General features: G+C 39.3%; 2 protein-coding genes across 4 annotated transcripts in view; one reads left to right on the top strand and one right to left on the bottom strand.

Moving 5' to 3' along the window:
* Positions 1-46: 46 nt before the first annotated feature.
* On the top strand, positions 47-14,856 carry CNIH4 (cornichon family AMPA receptor auxiliary protein 4). 2 transcript variants are annotated; one of them, XM_042789263.1, is made up of 5 exons: positions 58-423; positions 1,873-1,941; positions 2,966-3,078; positions 7,573-7,713; positions 8,309-14,856. In XM_042789263.1, the coding sequence occupies exons 1-5, from the start codon at positions 355-357 to the stop codon at positions 8,334-8,336; spliced, it is 420 nt and encodes a 139-aa protein (XP_042645197.1). In that variant the 5' UTR covers positions 58-354; the 3' UTR covers positions 8,337-14,856. The 2 variants fall into 2 exon arrangements, with proteins under 2 accessions (XP_042645198.1, XP_042645197.1); XM_042789264.1 differs by lacking the exon at positions 7,573-7,713 and having other exon boundaries at positions 47-423.
* The window catches only part of WDR26 (WD repeat domain 26), a 32,858-nt gene continuing 27,754 nt past the window's right edge, over positions 13,122-18,225 (bottom strand). For both annotated transcript variants that reach the window (XM_032989117.2, XM_032989118.2), the window contains one exon: positions 13,122-18,187. In XM_032989117.2, coding sequence (XP_032845008.2) covers positions 18,162-18,187 — 26 coding nt within the window. In that variant the 3' untranslated portion in view covers positions 13,122-18,161. The remainder of the gene's footprint in view (positions 18,188-18,225) is intronic.

The raw sequence follows: 18,225 nt of genomic DNA, 5'->3' as shown, positions 1-18,225 counted from the left end.
CCTGGGCGCCTCAGCCGCGCTGCCGCAGGCCCCCTCCGAACGGCCCGCCTGTACCGGCAGACTAGCCCAGCAGCGGAATCCCGCTCTGGGTGCGCTCCCGCCTCCGGCTCGCCGGGCCGCTCAGACTATGTCCTCCCCGGCCGGGGCTGCGTGAAACGCCCGGCATCCCAGCACCCACATGAGAAGCAGGATACGCCATGGCTACCACCGCCCGGCCGCGCGTCCCACGGGGCTGCCGCGGCGGACTCCATTTCCCAGCATGCTGAGCGGCCGAGAGGGGCGGGGCGAGGCGCGGCCCCGCCCGCGCAGGGGGGCGGGGCGTGCGGCGGCCGGGAGGGCGGCGGCCGCGGCGGGATGGAGTCGGTGGTCTTCATCTTCTCGCTGATCGACTGCTGTGCCCTCATCTTCCTCTCCGTCTACTTCGTATCCTTCTCCTCCGGGGCTGGGGGACGCCCCGGGGCGGGGAGGGTCGGGGCTGCGCCCGCGGCCGGCGGGACCGAGGTGGGCCGGGCCCGTTGAGGCGCCGCTGAGGGCGGGCGAGCGGGGCCGAAGCCGGCGGGATGTCGGTGGGGTGAGAGCGGCGGGCGGTGAGGGCCTGGGCCGGGTAACGGCTGCTGGCCGGGGGGCGGCAGCCCCCGGGAGCCAGGGGTGGGGGTTGGGGAGGCGGGAGTGCTTCGCTGTGGGGAAACGGGTCGTAATTCGGTCCCCCAAACGCGTTCGCACCTTCGAGCGCTGGAGCTCGGGGGGCTGCGGGCTGGTGCTGTGGGAAACGTGCCGTGCCTCGGCACAAGCTGCGTGTGCGTGGCGTTGGTGTAGAGAAAGGGGTGTCTAAGCGCACTTCACACCCTCAGAAACCACACGAGCCTAAGAAAATACGGCCACGCGGTAGTCCTTTAATTGTAAGGACACCTTATTGTAGTTTAGATGTGAACTCGTAGCTGGGAGACTTCGATTTCCTTTATAAACACAGTCTTCATATTCTTTGTTACAAACTTGCCAGCAGTCTGCTGTCTGGCATTGTTAGAATGTAAAAGCACTGATTCGGGTTTCTTATTTTTACGAATAAAAGAATTTGCTCTCATGCTTTTTCAAGTCCTGGTGTGATTTCAGAATCTACCCAGTTCTTCTAACAGAAGAAAGTACAGAAATGCTTGAAATAAATCCATTCTAGAAGGATAGATTATTTATTGAAAAAAATGAAAAGGCTTTACCTATTTTTTAGGGATAGAAAAAATCTTGTGCTTTTTCCTTTTCTTGGAGAAAAGGAGCATGAGCTTTACAGGACATTGGATGATGATGTTCACGTGTGCATCCTAAGCCTTTTTTGGGAGGACTTTTCTGGTGAAAACTTTCACATTTAAATTGCTGAAAGTTCATTTGATAATGATGTTACCCTCTTATTTGCTAGCAAAGTATGAATTAATTCAGTGTTGCTGTAAATGTAGAAAAAGCAGATCCACTTCTTAAAACTGCACTATTTAGCTTTATTGTGAGGAGAGTTTAAAAACTACATTAACTTTTTCTTCCTTCTAAGTTCTTGTTTTAAGTGCTAATGGTAATAATTATGATACCGAAAAATATTGAGTTTGCCTCCCTGGTCTCTTTTAAGTATTGAACTGAACTTTAGCACTTGTGCAACACTTGCTGTTGGAAAAACATCATAAAACCACTTGGCCTGATGATAAAATGTGGTCTAACTTTCTTCCTGAAGTAGGAATGAGTTGTAACTATTTGAAATACGCCTTTGGCAGATCAGCTGCAGAACAAGACAGTCTCCACTGAGAGCAAGGTGCTCTCTACAACTTAATGGATAAAAATAAAGCTTTGTGTATTCTGAGTTACCATACAATTTTTCCTTATCTTGGACCTCAGATAATTACACTGTCAGATTTGGAATGTGACTACATTAATGCTAGATCATGCTGCTCGAAACTCAATAAAGTAAATTATTCTTCTTTGCATTTTAATAGGGTTTAAGAAAACAGTCCTTAATCTTAGCATCAGAAGTAACAGAGGTGTAATACATATCTGAAGAGCCATGGTGGGCAGTATTTTGCCTGTATGCTTTATTTCAGTCTGCATGTCTGCTTCGGATGCCATCTCTCAGCAAGTTCAGTCAGGAAAAACTGTTCTTCCAACCCTTGGTGCTCTGAGATGGGCTGCTCATCTGAATTCCTGGGACTGAGACTTAACTCTTCACAAAGCTGTTGTGTTCTGTGCTTTCATTCTTGTAGGTGTGGGACACCAAGGATGTCTACTCATGACTGAACTCTCAGACCTTTATAGCAACTTCCTCTTATGCTTCTGTTTAATTTCTAACCTTTCTTGAACAGTATTGCTATGATAAAGAAAACTAACCAAATCTGCTTAAACGTGATTTAATTAAATCGATGTGGCATTCCCCCATGGGTGTTCACTTTGATTTAAAGGTATTTTCTTTCTTAATGTAAGAGAGAATGCTACAGGATACTATCAAGCCAAAAATGTGTTATTGTCAGGGGCTGACCCAATTTAACTATGCCAGTTTTCATATTGATCAACTTTCTTATCTGTTCCAAGCCCGAGGGTGTTTGTATGTCCTGTGTCTGTGCAGATTTTAATTATCTGCTTCTCTTATTCCTAAATCCACCCTTCTCTGCAGTGATTTCAAATGAACACTCTATAACTCAATTTCTTAAGTGCTTGTGTAGTATAGTTGTGTTCAAACAGCTGCTGTGCTTCTCTCTAGACATTTTTGTAATACTTGGATGAAATACCTCTGTTATAATATCTGATTCTGGCTTACTTGTGTGGAATCTGTCCAAAGATACTAATTTCCCCACGGTGTGATGAAATTGCATGCTTCTACCATGAATTTTCTGTCTGAGTTTTACAATATTAGAGTCAGATGATAACGCCATGTAGTTCTCTTTTTCAGAAAGGAATTTACATTTGTGCTTATAACTCTTTTCTTCCCTTTTTACAGTGGGTGGTCCCTGAGGTGATTGGCCATGCTGTTGTAACTGTATTAATGCTTATTTCATTGCACTGGTTCATCTTTCTCCTTAATTTGCCAGTAGCAACATGGAATATATATAGGTAAGTGCAAAGGGGTTTGTGTGCTTTTTTTTTCCCCACTGTTACAAGTTTAGCTTTAAGTGTAGTAAGAAGATAAATAATATAACATGATGACATGTTTCAGTTGTGTTCTTGAGCTGCTAGTAGTCTTCATGGATCTAACTAACATAAAACTGTCTTCTCCTTGCAATTAAAATTACAAGAAATCCAACGGTGTAAAGGGTATGAAACTTTTGGCCTTTCTGTGCATTTTTTCTAGTGCTCAGGAATCCTGATTTGTGAGTCATTCTCAAATTCATAGGAAATAGTAGTACGTTATGGAATTCTACAGTTGTACTGCACACATAGTTGTTAATGTTTTTCATGCTGTGCCTACATGCCTGATAGTGATATCAGCATAAAAGTACTTAGGTCAGCATGACCGATTGTTTTAAAACCATCAGGCTGTGGTGTTATCCCCTGTACCCTGCTTCATTTATTGTCTTGTCTCCCCCTTATTTGCATTGGTTTTGGTCCCCCCATTTTCCCTCTTTGTACTTGGAAAGGTTTCCAGACTTTTCATCTTATGACAACTGTCAGTATTACTGGTCTTTGTACACTGGGCCATCCACTGCTTTGAAATGGTTCCCTTATTGGTAGGGGTTTTCATGTGTCAACATTGGGACTGTCAGTTCAGAAATGTTCTTTTTATTTTGTATCATTTGATGTGCAGAGAATTGAACCTTTACAGGTGTTATGCTAATGAAAACTGGGTCTGAATTTGTCAGGAATTATCTCTAATCTCTATACAATGGGAAGTCCAAAAGACCAAATGTTTAAGATACAAGTATGAAAAGTTGGCTGTAATTCTTGTTTGCCTGAACCTGCTAGGGCTAACAGTATGCAGGGATGGGTCAAGGTGCTGGTAAAATTAAACAAGAGGTTTCATATCTCTTATTAAGAAGGCGTTGAAGATCCCTTTACTGATAACCTTGTTCTTCTTGGGCAAAATAACCATGCATTAATCACCCTTGTTTTCTACAAAACTGCTAGCAAAGCCTTCAAATGTTCCTAAGATTGGAGTAACATGAGACGGTGTAACTTTTATGTTTAATAAACAAATGTTGCCTAAATGCGCACACATGGGGATAGTTTTGCTTGGCCACTGGTATGTACAACTGTGTTATATACACTGTTACCAAAATGACCAGTATTCCCTTTGGTATCTGCTCACAAGTAGATGTTTTGCATTTGATGTTTCATTTAGGCTAGATGTTTCTACAGAGAAACTGAAGAGAGGATTTGAAGCTTTGAAGATTTCTCCTACTGGTTACTCCTTTGCTGCTTTTTTTTTTGCTTATTTATGTTAATGTTTAAAGTAGCCACTTGCTTTCCCTTCTAAACCTGGTCAGAGGGAATTTTAAAAGATACAATTACTTCTGTTTACACACTTCAGGCAGTAAGCTTTCACTGCTGTTTGGAATTGACAGCTCTCGTTTTATATTTGTCATACATGGGGTAGACATTCTGAATATCCTAAAATGCGGGATTGTTTCCTCAATTTTAGATGTGTGGTGTAGGCAATAAATGATTATGACAATATGGTAGTTTGCATGGCCTGCTACAAGAATTCAAAATTCTAAGCCTCTATTGCTAATCCTGCCTTCTTTCTGAGGGTGGAGGAGTTTCACCCACATTAATTGCCTGGACTATCTCATCTATAGTGAAGGAGTTAGAGGTCTGCAAAAGCAAGTGTGTTGTTTAGCGTTATAAAGGAAATATAATGATTTGGGATTGAATTTATAATTGACCCAGTGTTCAGTGGGCAAAAGGTATGGTAGTCAGAAAAATGGTGGACTGTAAAGTAGTTTGAATGCACTGAAGGGAGGAGAAGGTGTCAGTTACTAAATGAGGATTAAGTGAGAACAGATGAAGTGTGAACCATTATCATGAGCTGCAAACTTCCAACATCAGCTGAATGTGGTTGAGTCGTAGTGTTACGTTATAGTATTTCAAGAACCAATTTCTGGAGTAAATGTTGCTGCATATGAACTCAGAAAGGTTTAAGATTATCGTTCTATTTCAAGATGAGTACAGAAATAAAAATAATTGTGTTGAGATTGAAGAAGTCTGTGCTTTGTAATATACTTAAGCGATAATAGAGGGAAAGGTAGGATAATAATCCCTTATTCTGTTTTCTTTAACACCTGCTTAATCTTGTTGAGTAAATGGCAGTTACAGGCATTACTGGCTTAATTTACTAATTGTCTCAATGGTTTCAGTGAGAGTAGAGAGGTTTTTGTGTGAAAGGGGCATCAGGATCAAATCCTGGGGAGGAAAAATTGGTCAAAAACAGCGAGGGAGATGTTCAAAGTTGCGTGTTTATTGTAACATCCTACTGGCCCTTCTTGTTCAACATACTCAGATTAAATTTGGTTTATTTTGCCGAATTTTCTAGTGTCTTGTACAGTCTCCAGTGAGACATAGTTTTGTCTTACATTCTCCTTGTTTTAAAACTAGATGTTGAAGCAGCATATTTGAAAACTAATCATATTTCAAAATAGGCATTTTTTTTTAGTTCTTAAGTATGTCTTAGATCTACTATGTAAAAAATGCAAGAATTACAAAGGAAATGTTGAATGTGAGTAGATGAAAGCAACTTCTAAAGTTTAACACTTCCGTTTCTTCTTTGCTACGTATAGGCCTGCTTGAGACAGTAGATCCAAATAATGTGATTCTTGCCATTTCTTTAAGTAGATTATACCCTTCTTAAAACGGATAGAGTGTTTGTTTTGTTTGTTTGTTTGTTTTAATATTTAAAATACAGTGAAGCAGGACTTCTACATCCTTTACAAAATTGCATAATCTAGAGGCAAACATCCTGTTGCTGTGGCAGCAGCTTCTACTGAATGGAGATGCTGGAGGCACTAATGTATATAGACACTTTTCTTTGTGGTTTTGCTGCAGAAGGTTTTTTTGCTGTTTAGAGTATGACAACTGGCTTCAGTTGGGTTTGTCAGCATCTAGCATCATTGTGTCCATGAGTACAGTTCTTCAGATGTATAATAGCTGTACTAGCTTGTGGGCCTCTTGGAAAAACTACTTCTCAGGTTCTGCAACTAAGTTGCATCATTTCAGTGTTATCATTCTTCTTAAAAAGCAAAATAAGTAGACGCTACCTTTATTGCACTCGTATCCTAGAGATATAAGAAAATTATGCATTCTAGGATAAAGTGGTACAAGAAACGTGTGTTCTTTTTATTCCAATAAGATGCATTACATTCCCAGTAAATGGGCAATAATTTGTGTTATAATACTAAAAATAGAACAATTGCTTAAAACTTCAAATTTAGAAGAGAATTTCAAGTTGTAATTACTTCATATGAATTATTTTTAATAAGAAATAGTTGTCTTTGTTATTAGCCAAATATACTGCAGTGCTTTTTAATGTCTCTGAAAGAAAGACAGATACTGTGGTCTTAACATTTTTATTTTTTTTTTTTTTTGTCTCCTGCTGCTGCTAGAAAACATCCTTGTTTCTTCTTCCCTTCCTTCTCCTCCTATTATTGAAATAAATGTTGTAAGGGGTGGGGGAGTGCCTTTTGGAGGACAAGTGGTGCCATTCTTTGATTATATAAAGAAAATCAAGGTGTTCTGTTCTGAGACTTTGCTTTTGCTCTAGGTGTAAGATAACGAGTTAAGTTTCTGTGTAGAAAGAGTGTTATTCCAGGAAGGCAGAGCCCTTATGTCATTTAAGTGAAATGGTAATACTGTTCTAGACTGAGCTCTGCTGGAGTGAGAACTCATGTGCTTGCATTTTCTCACTTGAGAAATGTTTATGACAAAAGAACATGCTGCTTGTTGAATTTTCACAGGACATAGACATTTGTCTTATTGGTTTTATTCTTTCTTTTGCTTATTTCACTTTGTTTCACTCAGCACTTGTTCATATGTAGGGTAGGACAGCAGCACTTCTTCAGTTCGGCCTGGTCTCTCATCCTGTCTGCCTCAGTGTCTCTGCTGAGAATAACGCAGGATGGTTGTGACAAAGATGGGAATAATACACAGATACTTTGTCTTATGCTATCTCATTTTGACCACTGGAGTTTGTGATTATCTGTGTGGGGTTTTTTTGGTAAATAAATCATTAACTCTTAGTTAAATTAATTCTTTTCCAGTCCCTTTCATCTAACGCATCTTTCCACTGTGGGTGGACGTTTGCTTCGTAACACCAACTAACAACTAACAGCAAATAAAATGAACTAGAATCAGCTATTACCTGGAAACTCTCCCATTTATACATGAGAGGCTGGGCTGATGCTTTTAGGACTTCTTGTCCTATTATTCTTTGGGTTGTAATGGCAGATACACAATATCCTGAAACAGAATTAAAGAGCGCTCTTATGTTGAACTGTGAAACAGCTCTTTAGATGAAAGTCCCTTCTGTGCAAGCTCTCCTCCTCTCCTTCTCCTGATACTCCCTCATGTTTTGATGACTGTACTTCTGTTGTGTTTTTTTTTCTCTTAAACTTTCAGGTACATTATGGTGCCAAGTGGAAACATGGGCGTATTTGATCCCACAGAGATCCATAACCGAGGACAACTGAAATCACACATGAAGGAAGCCATGATTAAACTAGGCTTTCATCTGCTCTGTTTCTTCATGTACCTTTACAGGTTAGTTTCAAAAATTGCTCCCAAGGAACAAAGGAATTATCTGCCAGCTATTTTTATCTCTTCTATTCTGCTACTGTAATTGCTGGTATTCATAAGTGCCTTATTCTTTTGCATCCTGCTAAGCCTCAATAATATATTTGGACAGCTATCTCCAGTCTCATTACACGCCTTCATTCTTTCTGATCAAACATTGTTTGGAAACTCAGACTACTCCTTAATCTCAAATGCACCATAAGCACAATATAAAGAGCTACATGATTTTTCGCATCCAGAATAAGTGGCCTATTTAGAATGTAAATCATCTCAAGGACCAAGTTTGTTTTACAAGTTCTGTTTTAGCAGATAATGTTGATCTCGCCAAGTTACAAGCAGATGAGTTTTGTGGTGGGGCCACATACTACGAGATGGAAGAACTACTGTTCTTCTACTACAGTGTTACTTCTGCAGCCACTGTCTTCATAATCAAAGCACATACCATAGTTGCCTTGACTTTCTCTTTCAGAATCAAGGGCAGTTCTCTCATGAAAGCGATAGCTGTTCCTACTTGCACATGCTTCAGTAATCCACTGCTATAATGTTTTTTGTTTTGTCACAGTATGATTCTGGCTTTGATAAATGATTGAGAAGTTGAAAAAGAACCATTAGCTGCCAAATTGGGTCATCACTCCAGTGACTGGTTGTGGAGCCACAGACACCTTCCGAACATACCTAGATCAGTGTCGTCATGCAGTATATTTTTCCTCTTTGAACAAGAAATATTTTTCTGTATTTTTAACATAAAATATTTTCAAAAGACATTGGATTTGTGTAGCAGTTGTTTTTGTTCCTTTACAACCCAAACTGCTGGAGCTGCTGTTTTTGTAAGATTAAATCCTTGTTTACAGAACTGATCTCATAGGACTTAAATGGTGATAAGGGAAACTTATTTCTGCAGCATGGGCTGATAACAGTGGTAGTTCCAGAAGAAATTTAAGTGCAGCTCTGTCTGCTTCTTGCAGAAAGGCATCAGGATGTGCCTCTGGCTGTCAAGCTGTCCTACTAGAGCCTAGTTTGAAGCAGCACTTGGAACGTGAAGTGGAACACTAGCACAGCTTGCATCTTTGTGTCAGTGTTTTTTCCAGCTAAAAAGCAATGGAATAAAAGTTATGCTTTTCCCCCTTTCCACCCTTCCCTCCAGCAATCTCTATAAGTCTTGTGTTTGGATGGATGAAGGTCCCTTTGGTGAAAGTGACATTTGTATGTAAGAGTGAAAAACAGATAAATAAGGAAAATGATTAATACTTGCTTTTTCCCTTCAACTCCTATTTTGTCACTGAAACAGATCATAAACCTCCATATAAAGTAAACATCATATTGTACCAGGACTGGAGTTGGTTGCAGAACAAAAGCCTACCTACAGCCACTACTCCATGAACCTGCTGTTTCCATATCCAGGGAGGTGAATCAAGAGTATTTAGCTCAGGGAAGGGGTCTGGTAAGCCAGTTATCCCAATGCTGATGTGACTCTACTTCAAAGATACCAGCAAACTAAGTTGGTTTTGTGCAGCTCTTGCATCAGCGATAAGTATATAAACCTGACTTTGTATCATCCTTGTCTTTAATTTTTTTATATGTGCATAGAAGCAGGTTTTTTGAAAGAAACACATAAAGTGAAACACTTAAAAAATACAGTTCTGTAATCAAGTCTTAAAGTTTATGAGCTTTTCCTTCTTAAGTACTCCTTGTTCTTTGGTGTAGAGCTGTAGTTAACAGATTGATTTCATGGCCAGCAGTGAAAAGACAACACTGAAGCTTGATTTCTCTAGATACCTTGTGTTCATTGTTCTAGGAAAAGTCTGGCTTTAAATTTGTGATGGATGGAGTCCAAATTCAGCTGTTGCAAAGATGAAAAACTGCTGAAAATTATGCTCATTAGGAAATAACTAATGAAATCTCTACCACAGCTGCATGCCACTGACTACCTGACACCACAAAAATCAAACTACAGAAAGTACTGCTGCCTTACAAAGCTGAAACCCTGACAGGATATAGGTCTGGAAAAAAAGGAGAGTAAATAAAACTTTAAAAGAGGAGAGTCGGTAACTTTTGTAGCAGCTTATATGGTAGGCAATTAAGTTATCTTATTTGTCTGTGAAAAAAACATCCTGCATATTTTGGGTGCTACCTATTAGAAGAACAAGCAGTGTTGGTAAGCTGCTTGAGTTAAACCCTGGCTGTAGTGCTAACAGTAGGTAAGTGTCATTAATGATGATTCACACTGAGAAACATGATCATTAATCTATAAATCCACCACTTTAGCATAAGATATAAAACTGCTAGTTTAAGGCATGATTTTGAGATAAGAGCTTTATTAATAATGAAAATGTGTATAAGATACATTGTTTTCAATTATTTCTAGCTATTAGCACCTCAGACTTGCAGTGATGGTATTAGGTAGGGTAGATCCATTCCCTAATAGAATTGGTAAAATTTATCACTCACTATGAAAAGCTTCTATTCTCCTCTACTAAAGGAAGTGTTTCCTCAGAGCTGGGAGCAGGACAGGTAAGGATAAGGGAAAAGAACAACATATCTGAAAAAAAAAAAAAAGATTGGGGGTAGTATATGTCTTAAATGATATCTTTGACTTAGAGGGATGGTATTGTGGATTCCTCCCCACTTCCTTCCCAAGGTGAGTTATTGACCATGAAGACCAACAAAAAAAATGCAGGTATGTTTTCAAAGCAGTGGTTGTCAAATATTAAACAAAATCTACTTTTATATGAATGCAAACTTCCCACCCCACTTTTTTTATATAAATAAATCCTCTGTTCATTCATTTCTAACATCGTTATAATAGTTGTAAAAACCTCAGTAGCAGGCTCTAGAGACTTCAATTCTGCTGAGTAATTACACTGGCAATTTTGAAGCCTTCCTTACTGCACAGGGTCATTTCCTGCCTTAATAGAGCTCAGTATCAGCAATAGGAAAATATATTTGTAATTGCTAAAAGTGTAGTTCATTAGCTAGAAATAGGGATCCTATAGTCATCTCATGGGAGATCTGCAGAGCACAGAAGCTTTACAGTAATAAAAATCAAACCAAACTCCTTATTTTCTGGGTTTCCATCAAGGAAGAACAGGGTAGTTTAAATCCAAGCTTACAATACAGAATTCAAGACAATTACAAACCTCAGTGGTTTTAAATAAAAATTGACCTATCGCTATCAATCACTGTGAGACCAAACACAGATTCCCTCTTACTCACCAGAATATATTTCCCTTGGGAACTGAGATGTCCCAGTGTAACTTCATGAGGGGACCATTAACTTATTTTTCAACTGATTAGCTATGATTTACAGAAAGCTCTTAATCCAGGAAAATAAATCTGACATTGTCCTACAGGGATTCTAACTTTTAACCAAGGTTAAACTCTTTTCCTAACCCACACTCTAGAGCCCAGTCAGCTTGCTAAGATAGCAGTTGTTCAATAGTTTTCAGAGACATGAGATAGCTGTTACAGTACTGCACCTGGGAGCGGGGGGATTAGTTAAAATATGTATGATAGCATGTTTCCCCTGATCAATCATTACAGAGTTGGTAATTTCGCCTGTTTTATTAAAGAATATACTTCTGTCTTCCTCCTAGTGAAATACTGGGTGTTTCTAGGCTAGTCCTGTATCATCCAACATAGTAGATCAGTGAGAATGATAGTGTGATGAGTAGCCCTAGGAACAGTTCTATGTGCAGGTTAACAGTCCACCTAAATCCCTGACAAGCCCGTAAAAGCATATCTTTATCTGTTCAGTCCTGGCACTGCTTTATTCTGATTCTTTTTCTCACAAGAAGCTCTCTAGGATTTTGTACAAGTGCTAAGAAAAGACCATTTTTGGCTCTGAGGATATGGTAACGCTGAGAGTGTAGGTAGCAATAGAAAAATTTGGGCTATATAGACCACTGTGCGTTAACCACCTTATCTTTGGCAGAAGTGTAGAGGCATCTAAACATCAGTGGTTACTCTCCAGAGCGCTATAGATCTTTCAAAGCGGGGAGACAACTGGGGCTGCCGTCTTTCTGTAAAGAGTTGATAGCTTAAGCATGGGCAAGGTGAGAGAGGGGCACATCAGGCAGCACAGAAAGCACAGGCCAAGGGCTAAAGAGAGTAAAACAGAAACTGTGCCTCTGGAGAAGTACCCTACCCGAGGCAGAGTTTGGATTTAAGCCAATTATTAAATGCTCATCTACTATCAGATTCCTTATGTAATTTCTTTTAAATAATCGTAAAGGTTTATAAAAAAAATAAAAATTACACTTGAATTTTACATACGCTGAAATTTCACAGTTCTATAGAAATCATATACCTGTTTCTCTTGCATTCTTCTCACCAGCTGAAGGCAGACATAGGACAGCAGATGAAGCACAGTAGCAAACCCAGCCAAAAAACTTAACTTCCTTCATCTGCTGTGTGGCTCATTTATGGCTGAAGCAGGTCTGCAATCTAACAACCCTCCTGCAAATATGAGCACCCAAGGGAAGCAGCACATGGAAAGGAATAAGGCGTGCCCCTTCTGATTGCAGCTGCATTTAAGCCATAATTATCTACACACTGCTTAACTTTATTCCCCGCCTTACAATTTAATACAAAGGTGCTACTGGAGGGAGTAAAGACCTTTTCTAATCAATAGAGAAGCTCAAAACATTTAAAAGTGTAATGCACTTCAGCAAAAGGTTTGAGTTTGAAAAAGCTAGAGGAAGGGGAGGGCAAATTTAGATATCACCTTTAGTTTAACAGAACATTAGCTAGAGCTGAATAAAAATGCCCGACGAAGATGAGGTTCTGTTCTAAGGCACAGGGAAGAGGGACAAGAATGCAGAGTCAGCTGGAGGGAACAAAGGCAACAGCTGAGAAGTAGAGCTGTCAGCCACAGAGGCTGCTTCGGTCAACTTCAGATAGAAGTCCGGAGGCCCCTGACCTCCAGGTTAAGAGAAGTCTAAGCAAGAGATGCAAGTTCTTTAGGAGCACCTTCTTCATATGAAGTATCAGAAAATCCCGCAAAACCCACCGAGCACCTAAAGCAACCCGTGTGTGGTATTTAAGCAAGCTCCAGCATTAGGGAGTTGAGGCTTCCGTGGAGCCTCGAAGGAGCCGACGTTCAACAAGTCAGAGAAGCGGAGCGGGACACAGGCAAGGCGACTGCTCAATGTACAGCAAACACACAAGCGTGAGGTAGGTCAGAGCCAAACATCAAAGACTAGAAAGCCTGCACCCAACACCGAGTGAATTCATCTTCAGCTAAACTGCCACAAATTAATTTTCCTAGCAAGGAAGTAAAATGCTACAAATACGTAAGAAATCTACAATTAATGATCAAGAAATTAGCATCCAAGTCAGTCATATAAAGTGAAGTTAGGGAAACTAAGAACTATCCATTCCAGTTATTTATTCTGTTTATTGAATTGAAAGAAAGGGAATACAAACATTTCTGTTAAGTGCTGTGCACCAACATGGAAAAAGTGTATTTTTTTTTTTTTAAAAATCCTAATAAAAACAAATCAGAAGTTAATGTAGTTCCAATTGAACAATTTTTAAAGATATGTTTCAAATACTACACATTTATAAAATAAAAAAGTTAAAACGGTGTTCTGTAAATAATTAGTAAAACAAGTGAAAATAAATACGAGACCCAAAGTTCTTATGCTTTTAATGTAATATAGCAAAGAAATTTTTAACTACTTAATATAATCCGAGGAGAGTAACAAAAATCCAGAAAGTTTAAGAACGCAATCCTTTGAAACATTTAATATCAGTCCATAGCAAATAGTCATTACATACCAAAAGCTCTAAGTGTTAACTAGTTCCACCACAACTCCATATAAATCTTGACAATTTAGAAATCTTGAGATCAACAATAAAGTTCTTTTCTTGATCTCTACAGCTTGGTTTGTAAGTACATACATGCTTTGAGGATCCATTTTGTCCCATAAGTTTTCAAGGAGCCAATAACTTTTTCCCTCTGTGCCTAAAAATGTTAAAGATCCAAATCTAGCACATATACCCTAACAATGAAAAATGTTTAAGAAAAAAGATGGGGCACAATGAATTTCAAATTTATAAAAATATACTGATATTAACCAAAACCTTCCGGTCAAAGGACACTTCACATACACACAACTTAAAGTATGCAATAAAACATGACAAGTACCTAGAACATTTGGTTCTCTGTCTGTTCATGGAACACATGCACACGCACATTCACACCAGATGGGAGGAACACTCTCACAGACATTTTACTGAATCCAGATTATCTGGATTAATAGACAGAAAACTTGTCTACAGTTTATTTCTTTAACTAGAGGCAGCTACTGCAGTAGTTCAACACTGCACACTTCAATTAAGTCCACCCTGTTTAAAAAAAGTGTCAGAGTTAATGATTTATTTTTGTTTTCTTTCTAAACATGTTAAAAGTAGCAGTTCTTAAAATTAAGTATGGCAGCTGAAAATGGACTCAAGCCAATGTGGAAAAGCCAGGAGGAGGTCAAAAGGAGGATTAGCCATTTATGGGATGGGTGTTCCTCTTAATAGTTGTCTCAAATTAGATACAAGTGTATTTTGTAGCTAAAAATATGGACAAACTATTGAAAGTGCATTTTTCTTCCTCCCCCTTGAGTTACAGTAGTTTGTCTGTTGGTCAGTAAATCCTGCTTTATGTCCATTATTCCTCTTCCTCTACCTCCCTCCCCATTTGGGTCTACAACATCTCCCCCCTCAAACTACAGCTAATTGTACAAGTCCTGGTTTCCTGCTAAGGAAGCCTTCAAAACTGGCTTTGGGTGGTAGTAGCACTCCGCAGTGTAAAAGTATAAAACTAGACACAAACTCCCAACAACATACTGAGTTTTATTAAACATTACCTGTTTGAAGCCCAGTTGAGAAGTAACTGGCAAGATCTGGATAGATTTCTAGCTTGCATCTTTGCTCTAATCATAAAAAGAAGTTAACTGAAGTTGGAGAACTTTAGAAAAGACAGAGGGAATTTTAAACAAATGTGTCATCTCCCCCCACTACCCTCCCCTCCAGAACAAGGACAGATCTAGCATTTTCCCTTTTGTGCTCCATTGTGCCTTGAAAATTACTTACCTGAACAGCTAAAGAACATTCAGATAATGAAATGCATTGGCATATTATTTTTTTTTTTTTAAATGATCTGCCTTGACAATAACCTAGGGCTACCATGAATATTTTAAGCCAACAGCTGACCAAAGAAAGTTACAAAAGGAGTACACGCTTACAGTATTTTCCTCTCTAAAGCCATAGGTCTGTTAAGTAGAAATACAGTAATTTATTGCGGGTGTGTACTTGTTCCAGCTTTAGACTCCAGCCTATGAACATTTTTAAGCACATGGAAATCAACGTGTTGCAAATGAGCAAACTTACTTGGTTCCCTCCCCACCCCCCATAGTCTCATTTTATAGTCTGGGTACAAAAAGTATTGGTACTTTTCAATTCACATATTGTGAATACGTGACACATTAGAAATAGTTTAGGTTCCTCTTTAATCTGCAGGTTGCAAGTGTAGTCAGTGCTGCTAGATCTATAATGTCAGTTTGCTGTGGGACCAAGTAGTGTGGTGAAATGAAGAATACTCTCACCTTTCTCTCATCTCTGCTCACCACCTGCAAGCAGCAGACAGCTATGCAAAATGCCGTTACTGAGATGCTCTGAAACAGTGCCAGCTATACGGGCCTTTCCTTTACATTGCATAGTTGCATCATGAAACTAAAGTGGAGATATCAGAGCACATGCTTCTCCCCAACTCTGCTTCTAAATACCCAAAATGTATTTTAGAGGTACAAATCCAGTCTGGAGAGAAGCCTCGGATTGGAGGGGCAGTATTTTGGCAAAAATACTAAGTTTAAATTTCTAATTTTACCACGTTGCAGTGGAACGTAGGCATCAGCCCATACACTCCCCCACACAGCTTGCACCAGGTAAGGAGTCTCACTTTGTTTAGATACGGCCACCACACTAAAAATGCCTGTTGAAGCACATAGGAGACTTTAAACTTGAGATTTGATCCAGCCTTCACCACCTCCCTAAAGCTCCCACTGAAGTCCCATGAGGACGAGGTAAGCAAGTAGTGCCAGACCATTGTACGAGACATTGTTAAGTGACATCAAAACCAGGATTATTCTCCTTACTCTCCCTAAATAATGTTTTGTTTGAAAATGTAAGTTCCAAAGTAAGACAATACTAGGGTAACTTCCAAAGATTCACATACTGGCATTGCTTATGAATTATACCATGTTTTGAACATACAAAACACTGTTTACAATTCATGTATTCATCGTTTATTTAAAGCCCAAAGGTTGAGCTCACTCAAATTCGACCTTAGGAAGTTGTCAGTCTCCCTGCAACACTGATGCCACAGGAACAAGACCAACTTATCTTACACTGTCTGAACTAGGCAGAGAAACAAACAGCTTCCTCTAGAACTAGCTAATGGAAGAAAGAACCGATCTGTAGTCTTACATTCATACATGTATGCCCAGTATTGTGGAACAGTAATTGCTATCAAAGAAATTCACCTTAAGACAAATGTGCTAGATTGAAGATAAGGATGTTAAGTTCCTACTTCATTTTAGAGGTACTAAGAGAGGAGTATGTCAGATTCAGGGCTGGTCTCAAAGTAGCAGAATCTTAGATCATGTTTATGTTTACACACAAGGCAAGAAAAAAATGCCTACCACCTGATGGCTGGAATCTAAAAAAAAAAAAAAAAAAAAAATCTAAACTGCCAAGCTTCCCTTTGTTTTCCTGGGAAACTAAAAAAAAAGACTGTTTATGTTAAACACCACACTCCCATTCATCAAAGTGGCTACACTTCTCTTCCCAGGAACTCTGGCAAACGTTCCCCCACCCTTCTTCTTCCACACATGACTAATAAGGACACCAGATTTTTATCTCATTACAGGATGAAGTCCACACTTCTGTTCACATCGATTCTTAGTGGCATGCCTTTCCCTGCTCCCTCTTTACTTCACAGCAGTACCAACACTACCTTTCCACCCAACGTGGCGAAAGGGAATCCAGTGCCATCGCATAATGAATTTGTGTGTAGTGCAGAAGCATAGAGATGCCAGGCCATCTGTTTATGTCAAAAGGAATAAATATTTAAATTATAAATGTCTTTCTTTTTTCTTAACATGGGTTATTAGTGGAACTATTCCTAGATGTGTCAATATGATCACAGCACCAGCTTGCAACAAGGTCTGGGAGATGCATTTAAATCTGCAAACCTAAAAGTATATTCCCAAAAAGAAAATCTATACACCTTTGTTTATCAAATAAACAGAAATTTCCACCATATTACAAGTGTTTAATTATGATTTTTATGCTAATTGCTTTTACAAAATGTTGACTTTGTGAAGAAAGGAATCTTTCAACACATTCTTCCCTCAAGGTGGAGTCTACCTTTTACACCAGCATTGTTGCATATATTTATGTAATTAAAAAAAAACAAAAGACCTTGTTTTGTTTAAGCTCTCAGTCTGGTGGTGCACTCTGAACGCCTTTTTTTTCTAAATAATACAGTTTATCTGTTAAGATGGACAGCGAGTTCCTCCTCCTAAAGCAAGCTTCACTGCCTACGTAAAGCTCCTTCCAGCCACTGCTTTTGCTTGGGTCTCAAGACACTCCAGAAAAGCATCAGTGATACCATGTTTCACGACACTTCTTGCATTGTTTTAATTCCAAATGTATACAAATGAAGTCATTTTAATCCTATAAATAATTTATTTTTAAAAAATTGTGCTGTTAACCCCTTTGCAGGGCAACGAGCTATGTGAAAAGTACAAAACTTTTTGTCAAATGCGATACTGAGAGTGCTTTTGACATAGTTCATTGGTTTATCATCTCAATTTATATATACTGCGCAACGGGCAAGGCTAGAATCCATGAACCAAGCTGCAAAGATCTCAAGCTAAGTAAGGCGGAGAGAGACTTGAGAAACAAGAGAAGGAAATACTTTCCTATCCAATGTATACTCTTCAGACTAAAGCACTCTTTCTATCAAGCCTTCTAAACTGTTAAATAAAGTGTTCCAAACAAGCATTTAAACTTCATTACACAGAAGAGCAACAAGAACAGTAGCCTGCCAGACAAAAAGGCAGGAGGGAAAAATATATATACTGAGTTCAATGGTTAGCCTGAATGTAGCACAGTTCTTCACAACCGATGGGGGGGTAATTTCAACACGGTGTCCAACAACGTTCTAACGACGTGCTTCATCTTGACTGGTTACTATGAAGCAAGGTGGTAAATGTTTGGCCCCGACCGGGCTTCAGAAATGGTTCTTTTTCATGACGAGCATGTCTGTCCAGCTATCAATCATGTTTGTTTGCACCAAATCCCAAGCCATTTAAAATACGACTAATTAAGTTAAACTGAAGTCGTCTGCTCCAAATTCGCCATCAACTATCCATGCTACTGCATTCCTCTGAGCAAAAACAAAAACATAAGAGAAAGAAATCACAT

Source organism: Tyto alba, unplaced genomic scaffold, assembly GCF_018691265.1.
Source record: "Tyto alba isolate M040663 unplaced genomic scaffold, T.alba_DEE_v4.0 Super-Scaffold_16, whole genome shotgun sequence".
Lineage (NCBI taxonomy): Eukaryota > Metazoa > Chordata > Aves > Strigiformes > Tytonidae > Tyto > Tyto alba.
Note: the sequence above shows the minus strand (reverse complement) of the source record. Positions and strands in the feature narration are given on the sequence as shown.

Bases quoted from the DNA above. Each gene is read 5' to 3' on its own strand.
- CNIH4 (XM_042789263.1), top strand. From the start codon at position 355: ATGGAGTCGGTGGTCTTCATCTTCTCGCTGATCGACTGCTGTGCCCTC. The intron at 424-1,872 runs GTATCCTTCTCC...CTTGGACCTCAG, and splicing joins TCTTCCTCTCCGTCTACTTC to ATAATTACACTGTCAGATTT. The intron at 7,714-8,308 runs GTTAGTTTCAAA...GTTTTGTCACAG, and splicing joins TTCTTCATGTACCTTTACAG to TATGATTCTGGCTTTGATAA.